This window comes from Microcebus murinus, chromosome 2, assembly GCF_040939455.1.
Source record: "Microcebus murinus isolate Inina chromosome 2, M.murinus_Inina_mat1.0, whole genome shotgun sequence".
In the NCBI taxonomy this organism is placed as follows: domain Eukaryota; kingdom Metazoa; phylum Chordata; class Mammalia; order Primates; family Cheirogaleidae; genus Microcebus; species Microcebus murinus.
The window spans coordinates 10,563,599-10,586,091 of record NC_134105.1 but is presented as its reverse complement, the minus strand read 5'-3'; the positions used below and the strand labels follow the sequence as shown (position 1 = coordinate 10,586,091).

The 22,493-nt window shown below is 52.1% G+C and overlaps 1 protein-coding gene across 1 annotated transcript in view; it reads right to left on the bottom strand.

Moving 5' to 3' along the window:
• Nucleotides 1–17,189: 17,189 nt before the first annotated feature.
• The window catches only part of PADI3 (peptidyl arginine deiminase 3), a 30,864-nt gene continuing 25,560 nt past the window's right edge, over nt 17,190–22,493 (bottom strand). Inside the window, exons 15-16 of the mRNA XM_075994479.1 lie at nt 20,107–20,232; nt 17,190–18,496 (exon numbers count right to left, since the gene is read on the bottom strand). Coding sequence (XP_075850594.1) covers nt 18,263–18,496; nt 20,107–20,232 — 360 coding nt within the window. The 3' untranslated portion in view covers nt 17,190–18,262. The remainder of the gene's footprint in view (nt 18,497–20,106; nt 20,233–22,493) is intronic.

The window sequence follows — 22,493 nt, the reverse complement described above, 5'->3', positions numbered from 1 at the left end:
GACAGCGACCTCTGAGGATCCTTGAGAGCCTGGCCTGGCTGCTACTCTTACTGGTGGCATTAACCCTTTCAGAGCCTGGAGGGCTGGGAGGCCAGAGACCCGCAGGAAGGGGCCTCTCTTCCTGCCGAAGGGCAGAAGCACCAGCCGGCTCCCGCGCAGGAAGCGAGGCTGGTCCGAGGGTTGCCCAACGTCCCCTAGGCATGTGGGGCCCAGATTGCTGGACACCGCAATGACTGGCATGGCCACCCTGCCCCCGGTGATGGTAATTACAGCATTCTGGGGAAAGCAATTGGGGCCGGGGAACTTACCCAGAGCCTGGGTACAGTGTCGGAGCAGACAGCCCGGCCACCCCTCCAGCGTCGCTCATTTGGAAATGCAGTTAAGAAGCACTTGTTGAGTGGTTCCTTCAACAAATACTACTGAATCCCTCCTAAGTGCCCGGCACTCTCTCGGAGGCGACCTTAGGCTTCGTTTAACATGGATTTACAAGGGCCCAGGGCGACCTCAGAGACCGCCATCCGCGAAACACCTGCTACGTGCTGCACCTGTCACCAGGTCCTTGAGCTCCATCATTTCTAATTCCCACCATAACCCAGCGGGCGGCAACTACAGTCTCATTGCTGCACAGGGGTGACCCACCATGCTCAAGGTCGCATGGCTTCTAAGCGGGTTTCAAGCCCATGCTCTGCCCCGGTGTAGCCCCGACCCGTGCCAGGCCCTCGACACGCATCAGCTTTGATCCCCACAGCAGCCTTAATGTCCCTCCCATTTTCCCAGTGAGGAAACTGAGCCTCAGAGGAGTTGGGTAATCACCAAGGTCACACACACCAGGGAGTGGAGACGCTTGGGTTTCATTTTGCTGAGCTTGACCTCTGAGCCTGTGCAAGCTTGTTCCACCCGGCAGCTGAGCCCCTGCCCCACCCCGGCCAGGTCCCTTGGCTGGTGAGCACTGAAGTCCCTTCTGGCTCAAAGACCCCCAGACTCTCGGTCTCTCTGACTTTATCACTTTAAGCAGAAAATTGGGAGCACGTGTCTAGATCATCCAGACTGGCTGAAGCCGGACAGGCTCTCTCTCCTGCGGAGTGTCTGTCCAGGTGCCCTGCCTGCGGTGTGTGTTGGGGGGGCCTTTCCTCCCCCCTCTGCTCACACAGCCCTGCCCTGCCCCCCACACCTCTCTCTTCCCTCCCTAGAAGGATTCACGGCCACACAGGGGCAAAATCGTGACTCTAACACGTGCCAGGCCCTGCCCTGTGCACTGCGGCCCGCGCGTGTGAACCCTACGACAGCCCGGTGAATGTCAGCCACGAGCAGCATGTCAGAGACAGAGATGGGAGATGGCGTACAAATCTCCCTGCATCGAGAGCCTTCCACTCTGCCGTCCTTGAGAAAACGAAGGGGACCCAGCCAGGTGAAGGCCAGTGCCCCTGCGTCCCTTTTCTGGAGCTGGCTCCTGCCCGACTCCTCAGCCCACGTTCCTTCTCCGGCACCCAGGATTTCCCCTGGCAACCTGAGACTGTCAGTGGTGCCAAAGCACGCACTTTGCCCACTGCTATCTCCTGTGATTGGACAGTGCCTGGCACAGAGTAGGTGCACAGGAAATACTGTATTTTATTGAGCTGAGCACACTATTGAAGATACATTTCCTGCTCCAGCACCATTTGTTGAAAAGACTCTCCTTTCACTGAATTGCTTTTGTACCTTTGTCAAAAATTGGTTGGCCTTACAAGTGCGGGACTATTTGGGGTTCTCTATTCTGTTCCGTTGATCTGTGTCTATCCCTTCAACAATAAAATACGGTCTTGATTCCTGTGGCTATGTGATATGTCTTGTAGTTGGGTAGACAAATTGCTCCTGCTTTATTCTTCTTTCTCAAAATTGTATTAGCTATCATAGTTTCTTTGATTTTCCATATAATTTTAGAATAAACTTGCCGATATCTACAAAAAAATCTTGCTGGGATTTTGATAGTAATTTCATTAAACCTGGACATCAATCTGGGGAGGATTGACATCTTTACTATGTTGGGTCTTCCCATCCATGAACATGGTATGTCTCTACTTATTTAGATTTTATTTGATTTCTTTCATCGGTCTTTTGTGGCATTGAGCATGCAAGTCTTATACATGTTTTGTTAGATTTACACTACAGTATTTCATTTTTGGAGTGATTATAAATGATATTGCATTTTAATTTCAATGTCCAAGTGGTCTTTGCTAGCATAATACATTAAAATAAAATTTATTTTTATGTGTTTCTCTTGTATTCTGTGACCTTGCTGAACTCACATATTAGTTCTAGGGGTTTTTTGATAGATCCTTGGGATTTCCTATGTAAATAATAATGTCATCTGCAAATAGGGATAGTTTTATCTTTTTCTTCCTGATCTGTGTGCCTTTTATTTATTTTCTTGTCTTACTGCATTGGCTAGAACTTCCAGTTCTAGGGCAAATAACAGTGGTGAAAACAGACATCCTTATTTGCTCCCAATTTTATGGGAAATGTATTCAGTTTTTCACCATTATGTATATTGTTAACTGTAGACTTTTCGTAGATGCCCTTTATCAGGTTGAGAAAGTTTCCCTCTATTCTTAATTTGCCAATAGTTTTTTATGATGAGTGATTATTGGATTCTTTAAATGGTTTTCTGCATCAATTGACATGATTTTGTGATGTTTCTTCTTTAGCCTGTTAATATAGTGAATTCTGTTGGTTTTCAAATATTGAACCACCATTGCATCCTTGAAATAAAACTCACTTGGTCATGGTGTATAATTCTTTTTATATATTGCTGAGTTTAATTTGCTAATATCTTGTTAAGAGTTTTTATGTCTATATTTGTAAGTGATATTGGTCTGTAGTTTTCTTTTTTTAGTACTGTCTGTCTTGTTTTGGTATCGGGGTAATACTCATATCATTGAATGAGTTGGAGAGGGTTCCCATCTTTCCAATTTATCTGCAAGACTGGGGTGGCATTGGTATTCATTCATCTTTAAATGTTTGGTAGAATTCTCCAGTGAAACCATCTGGGACTAGAGATTTCTTTTGGGGGAGTTTTTAAATGATGAGCTCAATTTCCTTAATAGGTATAGGGATATTCAAATTATTTATTTCATACTGGATGAGTTACGATAGTCTTTGCTTGTGAGGAATTGGTTCATTTTATCTAAGTTGTCAAATCTATGTGTGCAAAGTTGTTTGTAACATTCCCTTGCCATACTTTTGAGTTCTGCAGAGAAATTAGTTTTACTATCTAAAGGAAATTGAGGTCCCCACCCTAGTGGAATCTGGACTGCTCATCAGACCAGATGATTTTTCACGGGGACATGAAACTTGAAATGATTCTCCTCCTGTTATAGAAGAACCACTGAGCCCACGGTGTTTAGTCACTATGACAATGGGGGACTCCAAGTCCATGTCATTTAGAGGGTGATGGCTTATCTGGGTTCAAGATATACCCTCAGGGAATCCTTTCATTTGCTTTGAGTCTGGAACCCTCCTCTGGGCTCAGGCTAACTCCCTCCAAATAATTGCTGTACCAGCTGGGTGAATTCGGAATTCTTTCCATTCTCATGCACTCTGGTTTGTAGTTATGTACATTTCGTCCAGTCTGGTGGCGCATGGCTCAGGCACTTGTCTGGCACTGCCCGGATGTGAACAGGGAGTATAGACACCTCTTTGAGATAGTGATTTGATTTCCTTCAGATATATACGGCTAGAAGTGGGATTTCCGGATTATGTAGTTGTTCTCTTTTTCATCTGTGGAGGAGCCTCTGCAGTGTTTTCCATGGTGGCTGTGCCCATTTGCATTCCCACCGACAGTGTGCGTGGGTCCTCGGCTCCACACCCTCACCTGCTATCGTTTGCCCTTCTGATCTCGGCCACCCTGACAGGTGTGACGGGATGTCCCACCGTGGTTTTGCATTGCGTTTCCACGATGGCCAGCGATGCTGAGCACCTTTCCATAACATCTGTTGGCCGTTTCTGTCTTCCCTGGGAAAACGTCTATTCAAGTCCTTTACCTGTTTTTTAAGCGAGTTATTTGCAAAACTCACATTATTTTTTTATCCCCCCCCCACAGATCCCCTCATTCCACTCCCACTAGTAACTTTTGTTATCAGTTAAACATAAATCTTAGAATTTCTTCTAGATCATTACAGATGACGGATGGTGTCAAAACCTACTTACCGTTTCAACACATTTTTCATTTCGTAGGTCTCAGACCACGTTCTATCTGGTATGTATAAATCTGATTTCTTCCTTCTTTTTTCATACATTTAAATCCTTAAAGAGGCATTCAAAGCAAATCATGCCTGATTTAATCCATGTCCTAGGTAATGATTACTGTGACCATTTAGACAACGCCTGCTTATTTGTTTAGTGCTTTACCGTTTCAAAGATCATTTCCTTTTGTAGCCAGGTTTTTTCGGGTAATATGAAAGGGATTTGTCACATTACCATAAAGACCTCAGAGGGTTCACAGATTACACCAAACAGAGCTTACACACTTTTCCTACCCGTCCCTTCGGCTTCTACGTTGGACCAGCAAGGTCCTCTCTTTTGCTGTTAGGATTCCCTAAAAATCATTTGTGTCTGAATAGGATTAACTTCTTTTCCTATTTCCCTAGAGGCTGAATTCCTATTTGAGACAGACTTTCCAAAGGATCACATCAAATTACACCCGTATATGCAACTCCCAAGACTGCTCAATTCACCCTGGCCTGGCCCGAAACTTTTTTGGTTTGTTTCCATTTCTGTTATTTTGCCAGTGGCATTTTGTGTTTCTTCGGTGCCTGATAAGATTGAGAAACGGTCCAGATGCTTGTCACCCAGCTGTTGATGTTCTTATTCTTGTTCCTTTAGAGCAGTATCCATAGGGAGAGATGGGGCGGGGGGGTTGGGGCCACAGGCAGGACGTTGGAGCCCTGCGGGCCATTTGCAACCTCACAAATGCAGCCCTCTGCCTTCCCTGGCAGGACTAGGGTCGAATCTCTCTGGCAGCGACTTGAAGGTGGAACCTGGAGCTACATTCCAATAACATTACCATACGAACTTGAACCCAGGGCTGGTTTAAAACAACATTGACACCTTGCATTCTCCTGAGTTGGGCTTGGGCAATTCTCTTTTCCAAACTTTATTTGCTCAGTGGATTCACACCCACGGGGAAGCCATGAGCTGGGGTTGGGCCACCGTGTCCCGGGGTGTTGGCAGAGCCGCCTGTTTGGTTGGTGGCTGGCTCTGCTGGTGGCCTCTTCCCAGGTGCACCAGACCTCACCAAGCTTCCCTCCTTCCTAACCAGGGCTGCCCCGGCAGCAGCTGCCACTCAAGCGCCTATGGGTTTATGAACTAACCTCTTGGCCCTATAAAGTCCAGGGCCCTGAAGCTGTGACGGAGGACATCGGGGCGTGGGGTTCACGTATCCTCACATAAGTGCATTCATCCTGCTTTGCACTGTGCAGGGGCCCTCAAACTTTTTAAACAGGGGGCCAGTTCACTGACCCTCAGACCATTGGAGGGTCGTTAGAGAGTGCGGCGCACACTCCACACGTGCGCACTGTGGGCCCGGGACGAGTCGGCCGCTGAGCAGGACAGGCAGCGACGGCAAAAACACCCAGCAGGCCGGATAAATGTCCTCGGCAGGCCGCATGTGGCCCGCGGGCTGTAGTTTGAGGACGCCTGGATTAGGGCCTCAAATGGCTGTAACTATCTGGGCACCATCTTTCTGCTCAATTTATTGAACACTCATATGCCAGGCCCTCTTCCCAGGACTCAAGGTCCAGACCTTGATTTTTCTGGGACGTTCTGATTTCAAACATGCTACTTCCAAAATAGTACTTCCTCGGGCACTTTTGTGTGGATCATGTCAGGTCCTGTTGTTTGAGTCCCCAGCCAGCGACATTGACTACAGCGTGCTGAGCCCGGCGCAGGGTTTAGGCTGAGACGCTGACGTGCACCTGCCATGGTTCTCGTATCAACCCCACAAGGAAGGCATTATCAACCCCATTTTGTAGGCAGGGAACTGAGGCTCAGAGGGGTTGAATGACTCCACAAAGATCACGCAATTATTAGTAAAAGAAACCAGGATTTGAACACACATCTAGCTGATTGCAAAGCCTTAACTACCAGGCTTTACTGGCCTATTAGAGGGGGAAATAAAAGACCCCACACCCTCTTATCTTCCGATTAGATTCATTCAACAGACATGTGCTGAGCACCGTGCTATTTTTAGTAGAGACAGGGCCTCGCTCTTGCTCAGGCTGGTCTCGAACTCCTGACCTAGAGCAAACCTCCCGCCACACGAGCCACCGCACCCAGCCTTCTTTGGGGAAATCTTGTGTGTGCTGTGTTTAAGAACCACAGCAAGAAAACGTGGATGTAGCCAAAACCATCTGGTTGTTGAAGGTGCCACCACAGCCCAGTGACTACCAGGAAAAGAACATCATGGCCTCCTGAAATTGCTTTCTCATCTTTTCATCTTCAAGGTGACTTAGCTATTCTTGGCTCTTTGCACTTCTATGTAAATTTTAGAGCCACCTCGTGTTTCTCTCACACACACACGCATGCACATTTGCATGTACACACACACAAGTATACACCATGTAGAGAGATCCTGATTGGGCTTATTTGTAAGTCTTAGGGAGAATTGACATCTTCTCAATATTGAGCCTTCCAATCTATGAATATGGTATCTCTCTCCATGAATCAGATCTTCTCTAATGTTTTTTCCACTTCACTTTTATAGTAGACCCCACAAAGGTCTTACACAACTCTTGTTAAATTTGCTCATTGGTTTTTGTTTTTTTACATTTTTTACAATTTGTCATTTCCTGTTTCTTGTTGGCATATAGAAATACAGTTGATTTTTGTATATTGGTTTTATAGGGACAGCCTTGCCAAACCCTCTTATGCATTCTTATAATTTGTAGATTCTTTTGGGTTTTTCACATGTATAATAATTCCTTCCTGATTTTAACATTCATTGGCAGGAACATTCTGGTCAATGTTGAGTAACAGTGGTGACAGTGGGCGTTTTTGTCTTGCTCTGACCCTAGTAGGAACGTTTCAACAATTATCAGGAAGTATGCTTTTTGACGTGGTTCTCAAGCTTTAGCATAAGCGCTAGTACACCCTGGAGGGCTTGTTAGCACAGACTTCGCCTCGCCCTGGAGTTTCTGACTCGGGTCTTCTCCAGCCTGACCACCTTTACTTCAGCCAAGTTCCCTGGCAATACTGATCTGGGGACCGCACTTTGAGAACCACTATTGTCACTGTTCTTTATTGGGTTAAAGAGGCTCCTTTCTATTCTTGGCTTAACTTTTGTTTTAAAATCACAAATGGCAATGTTATCAACTTTTTTCCCCTGATTTATTGAGTGGATCATGTAAGTTTTTTTTTTCTTTGATCAATTCGAATCTGTTGAATTGATCTCCTATGGTGAAACTTTAGAGATGAATATAATCTGATCTGTTATTGCATAATCTGCTATTGTGTCTTTTTTTGAATTGAGTTTGCTGACAGTTTTATTTAGAATTTTAGTACGTATGGATGGGTTCACCGCTCTGTCTAGAGGTTGTGTCTCTTTCATGCTGTCGTTGTCAAGCCCGGTAACTAGCTTGGATTAAGTGCTGAAAAAGTGGAAGCTATCATAGCTATCGCATGGCCGTATTGATAATTGTACTTATCGGACCATGTTGCCATTGCTTCTCTACTAACCTGCGAGCCTTCTAAAGGCAGGCTCCACATCTGCTCAAAATCCTCCGAATCTACCACTGAGCTGGACGCATAGGAGGGGAAATTGTACCCAAAAAAAATAGGTGTGAGGATTAAATAGCTACCTTGGAGAAGATGAGTAAGGCACTAAAAACCTGCAGGAAACAGAAAATAAAGCAGCAAACACCTGTTGGGTTCTTACTGTCTGCCAGGTACCACTCCAGCCCTCAAACTACCCCGGTAGGTCGGCGTCATTCCCATTTTACAGATGAGCAGAGAGAAGATCGGCCACAGGTAACTTCTCGTCAAATTTCCAGCTGCAAGGTGGTTGAGGAAGGTGTAAAACTCTTAAGTTGAGGCTCTTCAGATATGTGACACCAGTGTTGGGAGGTAGGGATTTGTTTGGTCTGGTCAAAGCGAGAGAAGAGCGGAGAGTCAGATCTTTTCGATTTGTCTTTCCCAGAAATGAAGCAATGAGTTTCCGTGTGTGCCGTGGGAGCAAAGGGTGGGGAATTCGGGGAACCAAAGAGTGAAGTCTGTGTTGCTCTAGTCTCAGATAGCACCGTGAATGACCAGACTTCTGGGTGTCAGCAGCTACTCCTGACTTTCTGGGGGGGGTGTTCACTCCTTTTGCAAAACAAACACATAGATTCTCCTCCTGACACTGGCATTACCTCTTCCTGCTTGACAAAGACACGTGTTAGCAGTTACTAATTGTGAGAACAAGGGCTGCTGGGCAGGAAGCAAGCAGTTAACATGTGTAAACAACCAAGGGCCTGGTCCAATCTTACATTGCTTCAATCATTAAAAAATGCCGGGGGTACTATAATAAAATCTCAAGGGGCCCAGCTACGAAGACACTGACCAATCTGAGGTTGCTGTGAGCTAGGCTGATGCCACAGCACTCACTCTAGCCTGGGCAACAAAGAGAGAAAAAAAGCGAGAAAAAAAAATAAAAAAGAGAATTAAATCCAAAATAGGTAAATATAATGACCTAGCTGTCCAATATCCTCTTGGGGAGTGTTACTCACATAAGAACTTCTTTATTTTTTTTTTTTTTCTTTTTTTGAGACAAAAGTCTCACTCTGCTGCCCAGGATAGAGTGCCATGGCGTCAGCCTAGCTCACAGCAACCTCAAACTCCTGGGCTCAAGCGATCCTTCTGCCTCAGCCTCCCAAGTACCTGGGACTACAGGCATGCGCCACCATGCCTGGCTAATTTTTCTATATATATATTTTAGTGAGCCAAGTAATTTCTTTCTATTTATAGTAGAGACGGGGTCTCACTCTTGCTCAGGCTGGTTTTGAACTCCTGACCTTGAGAGATCCTCCTGCCTCGGCCTCCCAGAGTGCTAGGATTACAGGTGTGAGCCACCACACCTGGCCTAGAACTTATTTCTGAGTGGTGCCCTGTCCGGCCTTGCTCAGGTCCCTGCGTGCCGGAGCCCTGGAGCGGCCCAGGGCAGCTGTGAAGTCTGTGATGATTGAGATGCTTCCGATTAAGATAATTAACGTTGAGATGCAGTTTCCCAGGATGCTGAGACTTTTTTTTTTGCACTTGGTTTTAGTGTGCAGGCTGAGACTCATTTAAAGACCCAGGAAGGGTTCATAAAAGAACTACGAAACTCGCTTTAATGCTGGCCTTAAGCTCCTCAAAGACAGCTTTGCTTCAGAGAGTGGCTTAGCGGCGGTTTCTTTTCAGCCGCTGGCTCAGGACATGCACCCGTGGAGCGCCCACGCCGGCCAGAGCTACCGGGTGTCCCGGATGTGCCTTCCATTCCAGGAACTCCGAGGGTGGCTCTTGCCCGGGACACCCGATCAGGAACCGTCTCAACCCTCACCACCAACATAATAATAAATGTTGGGAACCAGGAGACTCAGGAGGGCCCAGAATTGGGGTGACACACTTGGGGGGACGGGGACCCCAGCCCTTTTCCTGCCCTAGGCTTCATGAGAACCTGCCACCGCTTGTCTCACCTTTGGGTCTTAGGGGAGTGGCCCAATGGCACATTCTGGTTGACAAACATGGGGCATACTTACCTGCTTTGTTAATCAAAGCTTTGCTGTAGCCAGACTTCCTATGTGTCCAGCTGTAACTTTTGTTTGTTTCTTTGTTTTAGAGACAAGGCCTTTCTCTGTCACCCAGGCTAGAGTGCAGTGGTGTCATCATAGCTCATTGCAGCCTCAAACTCCTGGGCTAAAGGAAGCAATCCTCCTGCTGAAACTACAGGAGTGCATCAACATGCCCAGCTAATTTTTGTACTTTTTGTAGAGGTGGGGTCTCACTATGTTGCCCATGCTGGTCTTGAATGCTTGGCCTCCCAACATGCTGGGATTACAAGCATGAGCTGCCTTGCCCAGCCCAGCTGTAACTTTTAAAAAAATGTTTATCACCAAAAAAACCAAAAAAAAAGTGGGTAAGAGACTCCTTGGGTGGCAGGACAGAAAAATCGAGACTTCCGAGCCAAGCACGGTCTTTTCAGCTTACTCAGGCAAGTTGCTCCAGGTTCTGTCCTTGCTGTCACACAGATGAGGTTTACTGAGTGCCAGGCGCTAGGCCAAGCTCCTACCTGGACCGTCTCTTACGCTGCTCACAACAGCCTTCCCCCCCCCCACCCACCCTCCCAGGATGGGTACCGTTACCATCCCCATCTTACCAACAAGGAAAGCAAAGTTCAGAGAGGTTAAGTAACCTGCCCAAGGTCACACAGCCGGCAAGTGGCAAAGCCTGGCAGCCTGGCCCCAGAGCCCATGCTCTAAACTATGCTGTTGTCACTTATTGTCCGGGGCCCTAGTATGTGCTCGATAGACATCTAACAAGTTAAACGAGGGTGCATCTAATGAATTAAATTGAGTTGGCCTCTTGTTGCACTCCCCATCTGCGAAGCCCTCGCTCACGGCAACGGGCAGGTGCGGGCTGGCACGTCAACCTCAGCCTACTTGCCGCTGCCCTTAACGAGGGCCCTGCCTTCCTGCTCACACGGAAGGAACCCTTGGCTCCGCAATCTCTGTCCAGGAAACTCCCCGCCGGGCTGTGGGTCAGCGGGTGAGACGCAGAACCGCAGCACGAAGAGCCCGGCCTGGGGATGGCGGAGGAGCCGGCAGCGAGGAGCTGGCGGGGCTGGGCCTGGCTCCAAATCACCAAGCCGAGGATGCCAGGAAGTGAACCACAACGAACCTTGAGCTGCCAACTAAAGGCGGGATCCTGGGATGCCTCCCTCCGGGAAAGAGTATTTTCCCTGGCTCGCCGGGTCCGCAAGGAATTCCTTCCCGCTCTGCTACAATGCGGACCTGACTCTGGGAGGTGGCTCCCCAGCGAGGACCGCCTTCTCCAGAGCCCTCGCGTCCAGATGTGGCCCCTGAGTTGCTTTCGCTGATGAACTGTGAGCAGAAGTGATGCGCGTGTCCCTTCGGGCCGGAGGTGGTTAAGAAGCGGGTTTGCATTTACTTTCGCCTTCTGTCTTCTGCTTTTTGCTGGCTCACGGTCAACGTCTGGGGTGAGCTTGGAGGCCACACTTGGAAGGTGGCAGAGCCCCCACCAGCCTGGGTCCCTGAGTGTCTGAGTGGAGCAGAGCTCCCCGACCCCAGCCCGGCACACGCGCACACTCACCGCTCAGACCCGACCCGGCTCAGACTCAACGTGAGCAAGAAATAAACATTTATCGTGGCTGAGCCATTACACATTTTGTAGTCTATCTGTTTGCTAGAGTGGATAGCCTACCTGAGTGAGTACTTCCTCCCAAACTCATCCTTGACCTTTTTCCCCCTCCGTGGCACCAACATTCTCCTTGCTCATAAAGCCAGAACACTTCCAGATGAGCACTCTAGAGGGATTCATGAATGGGTACACCAGGAACCGTCTCCAAGAATGTTGACAGCAGCATTGATTGTTCTAGCAAAAAAATAGAAACAACCCGAGTGTCTGCCGACAGAAAAATATATACGGAAATTTCATGCGCGAAATGGAATACTATGCAGCAGGGAAAAGGAATGGATCGTGGTGACGTGCAACATGAACGAAACTCAGCAACACGGTGTGGAATGAAGAACGCAGGTCAGTCGCAGAATCGCGCCATTAATATGCTTCTATGTATGTGAATTCTAATAAACAGTATGCAGTCCAGAGATATTTCCACATGTGGTAAAAAGTACAATGAAGAGCAAAGGAATGACAAGCACAAAATGCGGGTCGGCGAGAAGCCTGGGTGCGGAGGAGGGGAGGGTCACCCAGAGGACGGCCGCGTGGTGTGGGACGTTCCTTTTGGAAGAAGAGCAGCACTGAGTACACAGGCTTTCATGTCATCGCTATTCTTTAAATCGCTCAGGGATATTATAAAACCTTTTTCGTGTCCATAATCTACTGCACAGTGAACACGTCTGGAAATTTGGGGCGCCCTCGACCCTGCCCTTCCCCTCCATCCAGCTGTCGGCAAGCCTGCTGCTGTTTTCCACACCGGGAGCGAGTCAGGTGCAGTCCCTTCTCTTGGGCCAACCCCGTGTGCCGCCTTCTCACTTGTCTCTTTCCTCCCGTCCCTCCTCACCCCAAAACCCCATGCTAGGTAGGCTGTCCCCCATGCAGAGCACTCTTTTAAAAATGTGGACCATGGCATGCCATGCCCTGCTTAGAGGGCTCCCCACTGCATCGAATGACAGCCAAGCCCATCAGCGGGCCTCCCAGACCCCAGAGATGGGGCCCTGCCTTCCACTCCACCACCGTGCAATGCCATGGCCCCTCAAGCCCCCTCCCCCACCCCAGAGGCCTTGGCCAGGTCCTGGAACACATCGAGCCCGTCCCTGCTCGGGGCTTTGGCACTAGCTGCTCTCTCCGCCCTGGCTCCTTCCCGCCCTTCACACCCCGTCCGAGATGCCACCTCCCCTCTGCCACTGCCAAGGTAGGGCCCCTGTGGCCCCCAGCCCATCCGCCATTGGCTTCCTCCACTGTGCGTCTCTCGATCCGAGGGTGACACATGCACGGGACCCCAGTCCCTCTATCGTCTGCTTCGTACACCAGACCTCGCGCTCCGGGGAGGAAGGGGCCTCTCCGGTGGTCTCTGTTATAATAAGGGCTATTGTCCTTTACGCTTTCTGCAAAACCTCAACTGGTGCTTGTCCTTGACTTCCAGGTGTGGCCACAGCCTTTGGCCCTAAACACAGGTCATTTTTATTAAAAAAAAAAAAAAAAAAAGCTTTTATACTTATATATACCATATGTAATTATAATAATTACCTTATGTAATTATAATAAAAACCTTCCTTCTATATAGTTCCTTCCTTCCTCCTGCCTTACTCTTCTATGGTGCATCTGTCCATAGTTTTCTCCATGGTTGTATAATCATAAATTCACACACACACAGGGCAGTGGCTTTGAAGTCATGGTGACCCCACTGACATCGTATTGTACACACACTATTTTGTGTCTTGTTTTTCTCACCGAGCAATAGAAAGCCCTCCAGGTCATGAAGTCCTGTTCATTCTTTTTTTAATCTTTTTAATTTTTTTTTACTTTATTTATTTATTTATTTTATTTTATTTTATTTTTGAGACAGAGTCTTGATTTGTTGCCCAGGCTAGAGTGAGTGCCATGGCGTCAGCCTAGCTCACAACAACCTCAAACTCCTGGGCTCAAGCAATCCTCCTGCCTCAGCCTCCCGAGTAGCTGGGACTGCAGGCATGCACCACCATGCCCGGCTAATTTTTTCTATTTTTTGTTGTTTGGGTAATTTCTTTCTATTTTTAGTAGAGATGGGGGGGGTCTCACTCTTGCTCAGGCTGATCTCGAACTCCTGAGCTCAAACGATCCACCTTCCTCGGCCTCCCAGAGTGCTAGGATTACAGGCGTGAGCCACCGTGCCCAGGCTTCTTTTGTGGAAATCTTGCATGTGATGTGTTTAAGAACCACAGCAAGAAAATTTAAATGTAGCTAAAACTGTCTGGTTGTTGGAAGTGCCACCACAGGAAAAGGACATCATGGCCCCCTGAAATTGCTGGTCTACACAGCCAGCCACGCTTAGGAGGGCAACAGGATCCTCCCAAGAGGGTCACGGTCACTCTGCCCTGGCTACACGTCTGAATCACCGAGTTGCTTTGTGTAACGTGCCAACATCCAGACGGAGTCTCTGAGGGTGGGGGCCTGGCCCTGCTGGTTTAAGAAGCCTTCCAGGTGATTCCAATGCACAGGCGGACTGAGAACTACAGGTGCGGCTGATTAAGAGCCCAGGGTATAGAGGTCACCTGTCTAGGCCCAAACCTTTCTCCCGTGCTTCATGGCTCTGTGACCCAGGCAAGATCTCTCATTTCTCTGTGCCTCAGTTTCCTCGTTGATAAAGTGAGAGTAATAATGGTAACTGCCTGTTAGTGTGCCGTGAGTAGCAAATTAGGTGACGCTTGTAAAGTGTTCCGCACACGCGGGCGGGTCACTGGCACTCACCCTCCGGGGACTTGGGGTGACACTGGCTTTGCAGGACTCTGTCTAGTCACCCAGAACTCCTTTCGGGCCATGCGAGAGCCCTGGCCGCCCTGCCTGACACTCCCTGCTTCCTTCCGGGGCTGCTGGCAGCTGCAGGAGGCCACGGGGTTGGGCAACCTCCCGCCAGAGCCCTGCAGTTACTTATTCCTAATTCCGAATAAAGCGTGAGTCAGGGCCCAGAGCTGTAAATCCCCAGAAGAAAGACAGGTCCTGGCGTCCTGTTCGGGCAGGAGCCGCCTCCTGGGGCAGCGCCACGCAGCCGAGGCCGGCGAGGATGATCTGAGCTGCCGGGACGGCCCTCCCTTCCCCTAGCTCCCAAATCTGCCCTCTGGGTCTCGAGGGGGCTTGGTCCTCGAGTAGAACGCAAGAGTTAGAATGTCCCACACAGCAGAGGGCCTGGGGGCTGTTGCAGAACTACAGGCATCCACTTATTGAGCACTTACTGTGTACCACCCACTGTGCGACTAAGCACTTCTCATGAGTTACCTTACTTCATCCTCACGCAAGCTCTACAAGGCAGGCACTTATTATGCCCATTTTACAGAGGGGGAAGTTGAGACTTACGGAGTTAAGTGCACATCTAGGAAGCACCAGGTCAGCATCTGATGGTCCAACCCTGAGGGGTTCCAGGCAGCCAGCTGGAGGGGGAGGGCCAGTGGGAATCTTCCCTTACCCTCAGGCCTGGCCAAGGCTGTGCTGGAGGAACCACCGTGGGGTGGGGGTGGGGTTCCCCCACGAGAACGCAGGCGTCATCCTAATCTCGGAGTTCCCAGGCCTGAAAACAGGCCATGGGAGGGACCAGGCAGCGGGGCATGGGCAGCTGTCTGGGAAGGCAGTGGCCAGCGGAGGTGACTGTTGTCCCCAGGCGTGATAGGGGCAGCTCCCAGTGCTTTTAGGAGGCATCCCGCCACCCAGGCTGCACCCCTGGGATCCCAAGTCTCAGCCCAGGGAGTCCAGGACTGAACGCCACCCCTGGAGAGCAGGCATCTTTCTCCTGCCCCTGTGGAACTCCGCAAGAGGCCAAGCTGGATGGATTTCAGAGTAGGGTCCGACTCTGGGAGGCCAGAAAGGCAGTGGGGCCTGGTTGGCTGTGGCCGGCAGACCGACGGCCCTCCAAAGATGTCCACGACCCCGTCCTGGGGACCTGTGGACAGGGGAGTCAGGTGGCTGGTGGAAGGAGACTCCGTCAGCTGGCCTACAGAGGGTAGAAGGGCCTGGCGTACCAGGTGGGTCGAGTGTAATGCCGGGGCTTTGTAAGCGGGAGGAGGAAACAGAAGGATCAGAGTCAGAGGAAGATTCGAAAATGCTTCGCTGCCGGCTGGCGTTGAAGACGGAGGAAGGGGCCACCAGCCAAGGGGTTCAGGCGGCCCCCAAAGCTGGGAGAGGCGAGGAGCACCCTCCCCTAGAGCCCGCAGAAGGAACCGGTCCTTCTGAGACCTTCACTTTAGCTCAGTGAGACCCATGTCAGACTTCTGACCTCCAGAGCTGTAAGATAATCGATCAGTGTTGCTCTAAGCCACTAAGTTTACGGGAATTGGTGACAGCGGCAACAGGAAAGTAGACACTGTGCCCTTGGCTGCGTGGACGGGTGGATTCAGTATTCAGATTTCTGGCTGTGTGGACAGGTGGATTCAGTATTCAGATTTCTGGCTGTGTGGACAGGTGGATTCAGTATTCAGATTTCTGGCTGTGTGGACAGGTGGATTCAGTATTCAGATTTCTGGCTGTGTGGACAGGTGGCTACCATATTTGGATTTCTGGCTGTGTGGACAGGTGGCTACCGTATTTGGATTTCTGGCTGTGTGGACAGGTGGATACCATATTCAGATTTCTGGCTATGTGGTCGGATGGGTACCATATTCAGATTTCTTTCTGTGTGGACAGGTGGATTCAGTATTCAGATTTCTGGCTGTGTGGACAGGTGGATACCATATTCAGATTTCTGGCTGTGTGGACAGGTGGATTCAGTATTCAGATTTCTGGCTGTGTGGACAGGGGGATACTGTATTTGGATTTCTGGCTATGTGGACAGGTGGATACCATGTTCAAATTTCTGGCTGTGTGGACGGGTGCATATCATATTTAGATTTCTGGCTGTGTGGACAGGTGGGTACCATATTCAGATTTCTGGCTGTGTGGACAGGTGGCTACCATATTCAGATTTCTTTGGCTTCTCCTCTGCCGCGGGCTTAGGTTTCTTGCTCCCTGGTTGTGCCAACCACAACCACATGGAGCACAGGGGCAAACATGAGAGGAAAGAAGTTTCCAGGGCTTTCTGCTGGGTCCACCCAGAGCCCCGTGGCAGGTCTGAGGGCAGCAGGGCTGAGAAAAGCCTGCTTGGAAACTCACCCCAGTCTCCCAACTTTAGGCACTTGCCTTCCAGAAAGTCACATTCCTCACCACAAACGCTTTCAAAAAATACAATTTTCTCAGCGTCCTCGTTTGTCTTAGCTGCTATTGATGGGAGCAGTGGGTGGGGGGAGGGCCTTATTTTGTCAAATTCTGGGCTTTGAGGGGGCACTGGGAGCCTGTTCGAGAATCTAGGTAAACTGAGGCAAGGAGGAAGTACTAGGGAAACTTACAGCCCCTTCTCTGACCACCTGGATGCGGGCCAGCTGGGGTGTGTCTGCGTTTTGCACCTCGGGAGAGAATAAGGGGGTTGGGGGCAGGGCAGAGGGGTGGTGCCCGGGTGCCGTGCGGAGGCCACCTGCAACCTCTCATGGGTGGAAAGGGGACTCTGCATGCCCCCCACCCCCCGCCACTCCCCAGGGCAGCCTCCAGCCACAGCTGGGCCCCTGGCCCTGCCAAGCTGGCCTGGTCCTGGCAGCCTGGCATGTTTCATGCATCCATATCATCACGACCGTCCATGGCAGCCCCAACTCGTCCTGGGCCAAGACGAAGCAAACTCAGTTTTACCAAATTCCTGGGGGGGGCAAGCAAACACATGCTGTTTGGAAACTTCTCTCTCTTTGCCATCTGGTTCTGAGCCCAAAGAAAGGCCAAAATGAGACCGAAGCCATCTGTGTCTGTGGATTTATTAGCCAGCGATGGGAACACAGCTGCACCCACGCAGAACACACGTGTGCCTGACACGCATCTTGAGAGAATAAACCCATCCCCACCCCTCTGCACTCAGCCGCTCATTCCCAGAGTTGTCCCAGTGGGAGCTGTCTTGGTGGCTCTGGCCTCCCCAGCCCCCTCTCCTGCAGGGTGGCAGGACATGGAATCGCTGACCAGAGGTCAGCAGAGGGCTTGGGACCAATTCAGCCAGGAGCTCCCTTCCTGCAGAGAGGTCCCAGGGCCAGCGAAGCATTTTGCAGGAGGTGGGATCACCACCGCCAACCTGTGCATTAGGAGAGCGACTCTGCTCTTTGCCCAGTGTCCCCAATACCCAGCCACCCCCAGAAGCTTTCATCTCCGAGGAATCCCCAAGCGGATTCTGGATAAGGCTGGATTTCTGAGTCTCAGATTATAAGGCTAAGAGACAATATCATCCCTTCTACGTGCATCTAGAAGACCCTACTATGTGACAGAGCTGGGTGCTGGGAAGGGTTCGACATCCGGTCAGGAGCTCGGCAGTGGGAATGACAGTCCCTCCTTGATCTAAAGGGACCCCAGCTCCTTCCCTCCGGGGGAAACTTTGGACAGAAGCTCTCCTGTCCCATGCGGAGTGGTCTCACTCTAGGATTGCTCCCCTGCGGAGCGGGAGGCGGCCAGCCCAAAGCAGAATCATGGGTCCTTCCTCCGCGTCTGGGCTGCAATGTGACTCTGCCCCCGCATGGGGGATTTGTGGGTGGGGAGAGGGATGCATGAGGAAGACCCCATGGGTGATGTGGATTCACATGAGAGGCCACAGGAAATGAGGTCCTCTTTTGGGGAGGCCAAGAGGATTCAAGTCTGAGAACCAACGGGCTGCAGGTGAGGTGCGGACACTTCCAGGGAAAAGGCTTCTGAGAGGGAGGTCACCCTCGACGTTCCATCCGGAACCTTGGGGGGCTCTTGTGATGCTTATTATCCAGGGGCCGTCTCAGTCTCCACCACCCGGGCCAATGCCCAGCCCGGGGGGAGGGCGGCGGGAGGGGGCGCCGGCTCAGGGCACCATGTTCCACCACTTGAAGGAGAAGGGCTGGCGGCGCACGTTGGTGCCGCAGTGCACCTCGCCGTGCAGCATGTGGTAGGGCGTGAAGTCGTCGATGAAGGTGCAGCGGAGGCCCAGCGGCTCCAGCAGGGACCGCACCTTCTCCTCCAGGCAGCAGCGGCCGTTGACGATGGGCCCGAAGGGCTTGGGGATGCCCAGGTGCTTGCCCAGCACCAGCATGTTCACCTGCAGAGACGCGGGGGAGGCGGCACTTCATCAGCGGGCTCCCCCCACACCTGCGCTCCCCGGCAGCACCCGGGCCTGGCTTTCGGGCAGCCTTGCAGAGAGCTACTCGCCTCTCCCGTGCGGCGGCAGGGCAACCTGGGCGGGCAAGGACTGCTTAGCCAGAGGCCTCTGCGGGCATCCACAGGGCTCACCATGGCGACTCCGTCTGGCAACTGCCGTCCTTAGTGGTGGACGGTGGCAGCCGCCGTGTGCGGTGCTCCAGAACCCCAGCATCATAGGCCATAGCTGATTGGCCCACGACTGACAGCTGACCCAAGATGGGCCAATCAGATTCCCTCTCCCGGGAACTTGAAATTGACAAAGGGAGAGTCTGGTCAGGCTCTGCCCATCGGTATTTATAACGTGGTCATTTGCACACTGGTGCCCAGGGACAGAGCAGCAAAGGAAGCCAGGCTGGAAGGAGAGGGAGAGGACGGAGGAAGAGCAGAGGGAAGGGGAGGAGAGAATGGACGATGTGGACACAGAGACGGGAGATGGTTCCGTGCCCTCCCGAGGCCGTGCTGCAGCTGTCCCTGCACTCAGGTTTCTGGCGTCCTGAGGTTAAATCTCCCTCTGGCTGAAGCCAGCGTGGGTGGGCCTCTGTCTCTTGCACACACAAGAACCTAACCCATTGCACAAGCTCCTGTGGCACAAACACAAGTGCAAGACGACCTCAAACACGCAGGAAGGAAGGGGAGGGACAAGAGGCTTTGCAAGTCGATGGCAAAAAGCCAGAAAGGGGAAGGAGAAGGGAAAGTGGGGTGAAGCAATGGTGGTGTGGACAGGCTCCCCACAAGGCTCTGACCACAGGTGAGTTGAGTTCTAGGGCATAGCGGGGGAGGGGCCCGAGTGACCCATACCAGAGCTACCCAAACTGTGTTCCTCGGAAGGGCAGCGTCAGCACTGCCCGGGCGCTCGTCAGCGGGGCAGCAGTGCCTGGGGCCCCACCTCAGACCTGCTGAATCAGGACCTCTGGGGCCGGGGCTTCAAACGCAAGCTCAAGACTTAGGGGGAACAGAGGCAAAGTCCTCTTGGCTCAGCCAAAGGCCACTTCTTCCATGAAGCCTTCCTGGATCTCCAGTCCTCCTTCTCAGGCTGGAAGTATTAATACTTTGTCCCACCTCCAAACCGCCACATCCTTTTATCATGCAAAATGGATCACTGGGACATGTCCTCAGAGAGGTGGAGAGCCTCCCTCTCAACGGATCAGACGGAAAGTTCCTTGAGAGCAGGGACCACCCTTATCCTCTCTGCCTCTCGCACACGACACCCTAAATACATGTGGGACGGATGAGCAGCCCTGAGCCTAGAGCAAGGTAGCAGAACGGACGCCGGAGTTCCCAGCTGATGCCACGTGCTTTGTACTCGTGGCTCCCTGCAATCATTCATTCGCTCCACGAACGTCAAGGGGGCCCCTTCCCCGACGGCCCTTGAGCAGGCCTTGGCCAGGGAGCTTCCACCAGCTACCACAATCCTAAATGTGACTGCGACCAAATGTCTTGCTGCTTTGGGGACTGGAGGCTTGCAGCCTGATTTGATGAAACCCTAAGTCATGGGCGTGGGGGCCTCACCAAGTCAGGGAAGAAGGCCACTGCCTTTCTCCTCTCGGTCTTGAACAGCTGCGGAATGTCGATGATGTCGCGCTCCGCCAGGCCCAGCTCCCGCTTGAGCACCTCGCGGTTCCAGTCGATGCAGCTCTGGGGGGAGGGGAGTTGGGGAGGCCTTGTCAGTGTGTGTGGGGGACACCCAAGGGCTCGCGTCTGGGTGAGGAGAGGTGGATGGCCGAGTGCCCGTAGTCAACTGTCCACGCAAGCCTTGTCTTTGCTCTCCTTCCTCACAGCATGCCGGCCTGCCCTGCGTCCTGCCCTCGCAACCCTATCCCACCAGCAGGGCTAAAATGAGAGTGTTCCGGAGTGTTCCACCCTTGACCTTCTTCTCTAGAGCCCTTATTCCTTAAGGGATCTCTTTCCATCTCATGGTTTAAAACACCATCTATGGGCCAGGCGAGGTGGTTCATGCCTATAATCCCAGCATGTTGGGAGGCTGAGGCAGGAGGATCGCTTAAGGCCAAGAGTAGGAGATCAGCCTGGACAAGACAGCAAGACCCCATCTCTACAAAAGATAAATTGGCTGGGTGTGGTGGTGTGTGCCCTTAGTCCCAGCTACTTTGGAGGCTGAGGCGGGAGGATCCCTCGAGGCCGGGAGTTTTAGGCTGCAGTGAGCTACGATCGCACCACTGCACTCCAGCCTGAGCGACAGTGAGACCCTGCCTCAAATTAAACAAACAAAAATAGAAAATAAAACACCCTGTATATACCGACAGCTCCCAACCTCTTTGCGAAGCCTAAATCTCTTTCCCGAGCTTCGACTTGCAAGTATAGCCGCCACCTTTGCATCTTTCTTTGGATGTCTATAGGCACAGCAAACGTGACGTGTCCAGAGATGAACCTGTGATTTCTACCCCCAACCTGCTCCTGCCCCATGGTCCTTCAGCTCCGTGAATGTCGCTGCCCTGTTCACCCAGCTCTTGGGGCCACAAGCCTTGCCACCGTCCTCGATGTCTCCGTTCCTCGCTCCAGACCCAACCCACCGGCAAGTCCTGTGGGCACTACCTTTAAAATCCGTCCCCACCCTGCCCGCCTCCCTCCTGGTCCGAAGGCAGGCTGGCTGCCAGGGCCTCCGCTCGGTCCCACGGGAGTGCCCCCTGTGCACCTTCAGCTCGGGAGTGCCGCTGGCAAGGGCTCTAGCCGCCGGCTCTGAGACCCTCCCTGGGTTTGAGGTCACCCCTCTCACCCGCTGCTCCCAGCCAGTGGCTGAGCGTGACAAGCGCACTAAGGCGGACCCGTTTCGGGGGACAGGGGGCTCCTCCAGTGGTTGACTTCGGCCTATGGGATGCCCCACGGCCCTGCGGAACGTTCCCCGGGCTGCACGGCAGCGCAGGAGGCATCCACTCAGCCTTCCTTCCCGCTCCTCCCCCGCGTCCCCGGTCCTCTCTCGCGTCCTCCCTACGTCCCCGCACGGGCATTCTCATTAATGAAACCCTTACGTGTCAAAGCCCCATCTTGGCATTTGCTTCTTGGAGGGCTGGGACTCACTCGGCCCCTCTGCTGGAAACCCTCCGAGTGCCCTTTGGGGACACTCTCCTCCTCTGCCCTGTGCCCGGGGCCGCGGATCCCTAGGAGTCAGGGCTCTGTGCCCTGTGGCTTCTCGCTGGGCTCAGCCACCAGGGGCACAGCAGGAGACTGTGGGTGGCAGAGCAGGAGGGGGCAGCCGGGGTGTCTGTCCGTCATCTATCTCCCTGCCACGTCACTGGTTGGCTGTGACAGTCACAGCGCCTGTCTCGCAGCCCCTTGTCATAGAGGCCTCTGCAGGCCCCGGCAACAGCTCCCCTCCCTAACAGCGCCCCACCTTTCCTGGCCTGGGGACAGTGCACCGTCCCTCGCTGATGTCCTCAAACCCTGCCTGCACCTTTGCAAATATTCCCTTTGTTAAACTCTTTGTTAAACGGTTACCCGGCTTGAGTTACCATGTGCTTCCTGTGGGATCCACTGTCGCCTGTCACAGCAGAGAGATCTTTTGAAGCATAAGTCAGATCGGGTCCTGCTCACATCCCCTAATGGCTTCGAATCCCACTCAGAGTCACGGCCAAGGCCCTAGCCATGCCCTGCAGGCCTCGCATGACATCACCTGGCCTCTCCTTACTCCACGCTGGCCTCGAGCCTCAGCCTCAAACGCTCTGGGCCTGTTCGTTCCAACTCGGGGCCATCGCTCGTGCTGTTCCCTCTGCCTGGAATGCTTGTCCTCACATGCACCTGACTGGCCCCCTCCCTTCTCTCGGGTCAAAGGACGGGCCGGAGCCCCTCCGTCCAGGCCTGTTCCAACCTGAGCTTTCAGGAACCATGGGCCCCAGACTCAGGTGTCCCAGCCCCGCCCCGAGCCTGCCCACCGCCACTCACAG